This window comes from Pinus tabuliformis, chromosome 7, assembly GCF_031772625.1.
Source record: "Pinus tabuliformis cultivar Carrire ecotype Pingquan chromosome 7, CPIR1, whole genome shotgun sequence".
NCBI classification, from domain to species: domain Eukaryota; kingdom Viridiplantae; phylum Streptophyta; class Pinopsida; order Pinales; family Pinaceae; genus Pinus; species Pinus tabuliformis.
In genome coordinates this window covers 1,680,439,682-1,680,447,400 of record NC_142293.1, presented here as the reverse complement: position 1 = coordinate 1,680,447,400, position 7,719 = coordinate 1,680,439,682, and the positions used below count along the sequence as shown (strand labels likewise).

The following is a 7,719-nucleotide window of genomic DNA, read 5'->3' as shown; positions in this document are numbered from 1 at the left end:
TTCAAATGATGTATTTCATTCCAAGAATAGATGCGCTTGAAGTTTCAAGATTCGTCACATTTCTTGTCAGCCTTCTTTAACGACACCCACAACAGGGTTCCATTTTCGAATCACGTCCTGATTTATTCACTTGATACCGGTAATGAAGATATAATGGGATTTCAAAGGACACGCCCACCATCCGCACGCATCAGCCGGTGAAGCCTGAAACAAAGATCAACAGACAATCTTCAAATTGCACGCCGATACCTTCCTTCGTAAATATATCTTTACTTTCCAAATCAATAAAAGCAATGCAAGAACAAGATTGGTGTCAAATTCATTTTCCAGAGATATCAGTAGGTTGCCAAGAGTTTCTTCGCCTTAGTCAAATGGGTCATATATTTGGGGGAAACCGAATTGTGCTGGCCAGAACTCTTTGCAACGTGTAATCATTTATGGTAACATGGATGAAAGCGCCCCAAAGTTACAAAGGATGTTAAAAAAATTGGTTGTATCCAAATGGTAAAGGAAAAGTAAAAGCCCAAATTAAACGCAGACCACCCACTACAGCAGAAGAATAGGATTAGGCAGTCTATTTATGACTTCAGTTAGTAATTCATAGGGTTTACGCTCCAGGTTTGGTTTTCATTGGTCATTAGAAATTCTCAGCTGGAATAATGTAACGCTTTCTATTTTTAGAGCAGATGGATGATCCTTTTTCTATCTTTGTGGCTTCAGTTGAAACAACGCCCTTATTTTTGGACGATCTGTTTTCTCATTCAGGAGTCTATTTATTGTATTAAACTTAGATGTAAACGGTTCTGAGTTTTGAGAGGTGTGCGTGGAGAAAAAACAAAGCTTCTATTGTACAGTTCTGAGAGAGATTTTAATAAAAAATGCAGCTCTGACCCCTGAGATTCCTGTGGTACGAAATTTAACATTTGTCTCATCCTTTGTTTCATATGTAGCTTGTTGTGTTTCCATTTCATTTCATTTCTAAATGAATACTTTTAAGTGAGAAGGGCAGAATTCAATTTTTTTGCTCTGTCTTGAGGAAGTGTTCATATTTAATGTTTTCTTCTGTTTGACAAGGATCCATCTTCTATGCCCTTGTCTACCTCTCAAACAGTTCACCCACTCCACATTATTTCAAAATTGATGTTAAATTTCTCGCCTATCTTGCCTCAGGAGATAATCTGTGTTTTTGATTATATTTCACTGTTCAAGCTGTTCTTTACCCCATACAGTCCAGAAATCCAATCATTCATTAAAACCCCTTTTCCTATCTCTTTACTAGCCTAAAATCAGTATTCCTTATTGGTCATCTCAGTCCCTTTTGAAAACCTTTTACCGAGATAGACCCGGAGAGAGCCCTCTCCTGTCCTCGTAGGGCTAGCTACGAGGCTGAGCTTGGTTTGATGTGGCCTCGAGTTTTGCCTTCCTCAGCCTGAGGCAGATTTGAGCGTTAACATAGTGGCGACCATACTGGGGAGGACTTCATCGGTAAAGGATGACAAAGTTAAGATCCGATTGCTGATGGTGGACGGCAGTCAGACACACATGAAGGCTGAAACATTCACCTCGCGACTCCGACTCGATCCAGACATTCCAGGGCTCGCTGATCCATTTATGCAATGGTAGGGTATGTGGAAAACCCTGCACTATGTGAAGCTGTAAAAGAAGTAAGAAATCAGTTAGCAAATTTTGAAATTAATGAAGATTTTTTCAGTGCCGTGCTTCAATGTTTGAAATCTCCAAAGTTCCCTCTTGAAGTTAAAACTAGTTTCTGCCAGTTAATTGTTTAAAAACTTGAGAAGGAGATTCAGTATTTAGATGAGCAGATCCAGTCATATGATTTCCAAGACCCTAAATCCTTCTTGGAAATCCTTTCTCCTTCGAAAGAAATAATAGAGTTGCCTACAGATGTTTGCATTGACAGTGTGCAGCTGGAAATATGTATTGCAGAGTTGGGGCAGCAAATGGAGCCTGGCTTTCGCGATCCTATTGCGATGTACATGGAAATGTTTTTCAGTTTGATTGATAGATCAGGCTGTCTTTTACGTGACCAGGCTCATTACGTGCATGAAGGGCTGCCAGCAATTACATCTGTGTCCTGGTGGAAGCATTCTCAATCGGCATCATTCTCAGGTTTACTTGAATGGTTGATCTGGCATTTCAGTATTACCTGATCTATTGTTTTTACAACAAAGTAGGGTAGATTTTGTACATAAATAAGCAGCGATAAGGCAGAGTTTCGTTCTGAGTTTCATTACAGTTTTAGTGTGAAGTTTGCTGAGCAAGTTTTTCAATCATTTCAGTCAAGTTTCAGTTCATAAATGAGTCGGAAGTCTCGTGTTGTTTGCCGAAATAATGGACTCCATGGCCCAATGGATGGAGGCACAACCTGCTCTTCCAAAGATCTGCTGTTCTTGGCACCTCCAAGAAGCGGCAGCTGCCATCCCCATTGGAGCCAATGTTAGACTCGGTCCTGTCAGTCCCTTGTCAGAATCAAATTCTCCAAGGTTCATTTCTCGTCATTCATTGATGTTACTGTGGTCCAGAAAAGAGTCATTTCAGAGTCAAGGTTTTATAGTTGGTCTTCAAACTTGTCAAATGATTCCTACAGGCTAGAAGAAGGTTCAGTGAGTTTATATTTCAAGATGGTTATCAATGCAAGACAGGGTTTTTGAAGAAGAAATCGTTAAATGTGTTTTCAAATATGTAATTATTGAAATTTTTCGATAGAAAGCATGATGTTTTTCAGAGCAGATTTAAGGACAGTACTATCCATGCCAATGATGAGAATGATTCCTTTACACCTGAGGAACTTCGGCAGCAGGCCCAGGAGGAGAAAAAGAAATATCATACTCTTAAGAAAGAAGGAAAAGGTGAGGAAGCATTACAGGCATTTAAACGAGGCAAGGAGCTTGAACGCCGTTCTGAAGCTTTAGAGCTTCTTTGAGAAAGAGCAGGAGAAGGGCTGTCACCATTGCACTCAAGGATCTGGGATGGTCTGATGCAGATTTGCAGGATGCAGATAGAAAGCGAAGCAAGATGAATTTGGAGGGTGAACTGTCAACTCTTCTTGGTGAAACTCAGAAAATAAAAAACACACAGAATGAATCTGTTGTTGGTGCTGAGCAGATGCAGGTGCTGGCACATAAAAGGCGGGCTCTTGCTTTAAAGCGTGAAGGTAAATTAGAGGAATCTGAAGATGAATTTGAGCTAGCAAAGTCACTGGAGATTCAGATGGATGAATTAGCTGGGAACTCACGAGCTCACACTTCAATTGATGGCATCAGCAATGATGATGGCGAGGCAGTAGATGATATTTTTGATCCCCAGTTGTTATCTGCCTTGAAAGGGATTGGCTGGAAAGAAAACGATATTTTTAGCCAGATGCCAACCAAAGGAGTCAGTGCCAAGAATAAGGGTTTGGTTTCTACATCTAGCCATGTTCATGGTAACTTGGGAAATGACACTGCACGAGCAAATGTGGACAAAACCGAAGGTTCAAAGGAAGAAAGGATACGCCTTGAAGAAAATATCAGAGCAGAGAAGTTGAAGGCACTTGATTTTAAACGGGTAGGTAAGCAAACTGAGGCTTTAGATGCACTTCGCAGAGCAAAGCAGCTTGAGAAGAAGCTACAGTCTTTGGCTACTTGAAAGTGCTTTATATTGGCATTTTAAGTTTCTTCTTATTAGATGACAACTAAAAAGTTTTATAATGGCTGAAAGTGTCGCATTTCTCAAAATTATATTTGTGAAATTTGGTTCTTTGAGAGAGATCTGTTCAGTAAACCATATAATTCCAAGAAGACTCGTAAATATTCCCTCAACTTTGTGCATGAAAATTTTATTGCTTCAAGGTAAGCTGCAATTCTCATTTGTAACGTGACACTGAGAAATATGATTGAAAATTGGACGGGCTAATTCATCCCAGGATTCTGTTCACAAGCTTTCGACAGGATTCAGATTTTGGACAAGGTTAAGACAGCCATTCAATTGTAGGTCTGACAATGGCATTTCTTGTGGAGAACGGAACAGATGGACAAGAGACTATCATCAGTTGTTTGTCCGAGCATTCATCAGAAACATGAAGGCCAAAAACGGCATCGGTTCATCAGAAGAGCTGTCACAGGAAAGTGCGCTACGCATCAGGCTGTGCGCTACGCACTGGGATAGCGCGCTACGCACTCAGTCCAGCAAAAAATTTGTTTATATTCATGCGCCCAGTCTCTTATCAAATCGGCTCCATCGACTTGCAAGTAAGCTTCTAAAGGGTGCTCAGTAGATTTTAGTATGATTGTGGTGTTATCAATGTTGGGAAACAAGCCTTGGTTGAAGAGAGAATTGTTTTTCATTCTCTGTCATTTCAATCTGATCGACGATAGAGCTAAGAAGTTCTGAATTAGAACGCCTCATGATAAATCTCTCCAGAAGCGGGCACCCCAAAACGAATGCGGCTAAAGTGTTGTCTGTGAGATGGACATTGCGGAAGGAGCAAGAAATTAAATGGTGGAATCCCACGAAAGGGTCAGGAAGTTGGGTGAGCAAGTAATTTTGGATATTGAGCGTTTTGAGACGAAGACAGGTGAAAAAATTATCGGGAGGAAAGACTTCTCTTACTGGGGATTGACAGAGAAACAACCTTTGGACATTCTTGGCTGCCACAAACGCCAACCATGAGGAAACCCTGTTAGGGGTGAACGCCCAAGGTTGAACATCCACAACAAGATGAAACGTTTCTACGTTGTCTGGTGTATACAACCTCAGAATGTTCGTGATTGCCTCTTCTATCACCGGTTGAGGATAGGAACCACGGACGCCCAGTAACAGTGACGGGCTGAAACGCAATTCGGACATGCGGGTGTACATGTTCCTGTGTGCGTGTGCCCATCTCCTTGAGAGGACCGAGGATCTGATGGCATCTCCGATTGGAATTTTCGAGAGAATGAGGCCAAGGACATCGTCGTGAAGTGCTGACAGTCTGTCTGGCAATGTCTCTCTCATCATTTTTATCCTGTGTGTCGAGTTTTCAAATGATGTATTTCATTCCAAGAATAGATGCGCTTGAAGTTTCAAGATTCGTCACATTTCTTGTCAGCCTTCTTTAACGGCACCCACAACAGGGTTCCATTTTCGAATCACGTCCTGATTTATTCACTTGATACCGGTAATGAAGATATAATGGGATTTCAAAGGACACGCCCACCATCCGCACGCATCAGCCGGTGAAGCCTGAAACAAAGATCAACAGACAATCTTCAAATTGCACGCCGATACCTTCCTTCGTAAATATATCTTTACTTTCCAAATCAATAAAAGCAATGCAAGAACAAGATTGGTGTCAAATTCATTTTCCAGAGATATCAGTAGGCTGCCAAGAGTTTCTTCGCCTTAGTCAAATGGGTCATATATTTGGGGGAAACCGAATTGTGCTGGCCAGAACTCTTTGCAACGTGTAATCATTTATGGTAACATGGATGAAAGCGCCCCAAAGTTACAAAGGATGTTAAAAAAATTGGTTGTATCCAAATGGTAAAGGAAAAGTAAAAGCCCAAATTAAACGCAGACCACCCACTACAGCAGAAGAATAGGATTAGGCAGTCTATTTATGACTTCAGTTAGTAATTCATAGGGTTTACGCTCCAGGTTTGGTTTTCATTGGTCATTAGAAATTCTCAGCTGGAATAATGTAACGCTTTCTATTTTTAGAGCAGATGGATGATCCTTTTTCTATCTTTGTGGCTTCAGTTGAAACAACGCCCTTATTTTTGGACGATCTGTTTTCTCATTCAGGAGTCTATTTATTGTATTAAACTTAGATGTAAACGGTTCTGAGTTCTGAGAGGTGTGCGTGGAGAAAAAACAGAGCTTCTATTGTACAGTTCTGACAGAGATTTTAATAAAAAATGCAGCTCTGACCCCTGAGATTCCTGTGGTACGAAATTTAACATTTGTCTCATCCTTTGTTTCATATGTAGCCTGTTGTGTTTCCATTTCATTTCATTTCTAAATGAATACTTTTAAGTGAGAAAGGCAGAATTCAATTTATTTGCTCTGTCTTGAGGAAGTGTTCATATTTAATGTTTTCTTCTGTTTGACAAGGATCCATCTTCTATGCCCTTGTCTACCTCTCAAACAGTTCACCCACTCCACATTATTTCAAAATTGATGTTAAATTTCTCGCCTATCTTGCCTCAGGAGATAATCTGTGTTTTTGATTATATTTCCCTGTTCAAGCTGTTCTTTACCCCATACAGTCCAGAAATCCAATCATTCATTAAAACCCCTTTTCCTATCTCTTTACTAGCCTAAAATCAGTATTCCTTATTGGTCATCTCAGTCCCTTTTGAAAACCTTTTACCGAGATAGACCCGGAGAGAGCCCTCTCCTGTCCTCGTAGGGCTAGCTACGAGGCTGAGCTTGGTTTGATGTGGCCTCGAGTTTTGCCTTCCTCAGCCTGAGGCAGATTTGAGCGTTAACATAGTGGCGACCATACTGGGGAGGACTTCCCCGGTAAAGGATGACAAAGTTCAGATCCGATTGCTGATGGTGGACAACAGTCGGACACACATGAAGGCTGAAACATTCACCTGGCGACTCCGACTCGATCCAGACATTCCAGGGCTCGCTGATCCATTTATGCAATGGTAGGGTATGTGGCAAACCCTGCACTATGTGAAGCTGTAAAAGAAGTAAGAAATCAGTTAGCAGATTTTGAAATTAATGAAGATTTTTTCAGTGCCTTGCTTCAATGTTTGAAATCTCCAAAGTTCCCTCTTGAAGCTAAAACTGGTTTCTGCCAGTTAATTGTTGAAAAACTTGAGAAGGAGATTCAGTATTTAGATGAGCAGATCCAGTCATATGATTTCCAAGACCCTAAAAAGTTCTTGGAAATCCTTTCTCCTTCGAAACAAGAAATAATAGAGTTGCCTACAGATGTTTGCATTGACAGTGTGCAGCTGGAAATATGTATTGCAGAGTTGGGGCAGCAAACGGAGCCTGGCTTTCGCGATCCTATTGCGATGTACATGGAAATGTTTTTCAGTTTGATTGATAGATCAGGCTGTCTTTTACGTGACCAGGCTCATTACGTGCATGAAGGGCTGCCAGCAATTACATCTGTGTCCTGGTGGAAGCATTCTCAATCGGCATCATTCTCAGGTTTACTTGAATGGTTGATCTGGCATTTCAGTATTACCTGATCTATTGTTTTTACAACAAAGTAGGGTAGATTTTGTACATAAATAAGCAGCCATAAGGCAGCGTTTCGTTCTGAGTTTCATTACAGTTTTAGTGTGAAGTTTGCTGAGCAAGTTTTTCAATCATTTCAGTCAAGTTTCAGTTCATAAATGAGTCGGAAGTCTCGTGTTGTTTGCCGAAATAATGGACTCCATAGCCCAATGGATGGAGGCACTGTCTGCTCTTCCAAAGATCTGCTGTTCTTGGCACCTCCAAGAAGCGGCAGCTGCCATCCCCATTGGAGCCAATGTTAGACTCGGTCCTGTCAGTCCCTTGTCAGAATCAAATTCTCCAAGGTTCATTTCTCGTCATTCATTGATGTTACTGTGGTCCAGAAAAGAGTCATTTCAGAGTCAAGGTTTTATAGTTGGTCTTCAAACTTGTCAAATGATTCCTACAGGCTAGAAGAAGGTTCAGTGAGTTTATATTTCAAGATGGTTATCAATGCAAGACAGGGTTTTTGAAGAAGAAATCGTTAAATGTGTTTTC

The 7,719-nt window shown here is 40.9% G+C and overlaps 1 protein-coding gene across 1 annotated transcript; it reads right to left on the bottom strand.

The window, feature by feature from the left end:
- Window positions 1–4,299: 4,299 nt before the first annotated feature.
- LOC149254922 (F-box/LRR-repeat protein 25-like) lies at window positions 4,300–4,998 on the bottom strand. Its single transcript, XM_089454871.1, has one exon. The coding sequence runs from the start codon at window positions 4,996–4,998 to the stop codon at window positions 4,300–4,302; it is 699 nt and encodes a 232-aa protein (XP_089310997.1).
- Between the last annotated feature and the right edge of the window lie 2,721 nt (window positions 4,999–7,719).

What these genes read in the sequence shown, in the direction of transcription:
- LOC149254922 (XM_089454871.1), bottom strand. Translation starts at nt 4,998, where the DNA reads ATGATGAGAGAGACATTGCCAGACAGACTGTCAGCACTTCACGACGAT.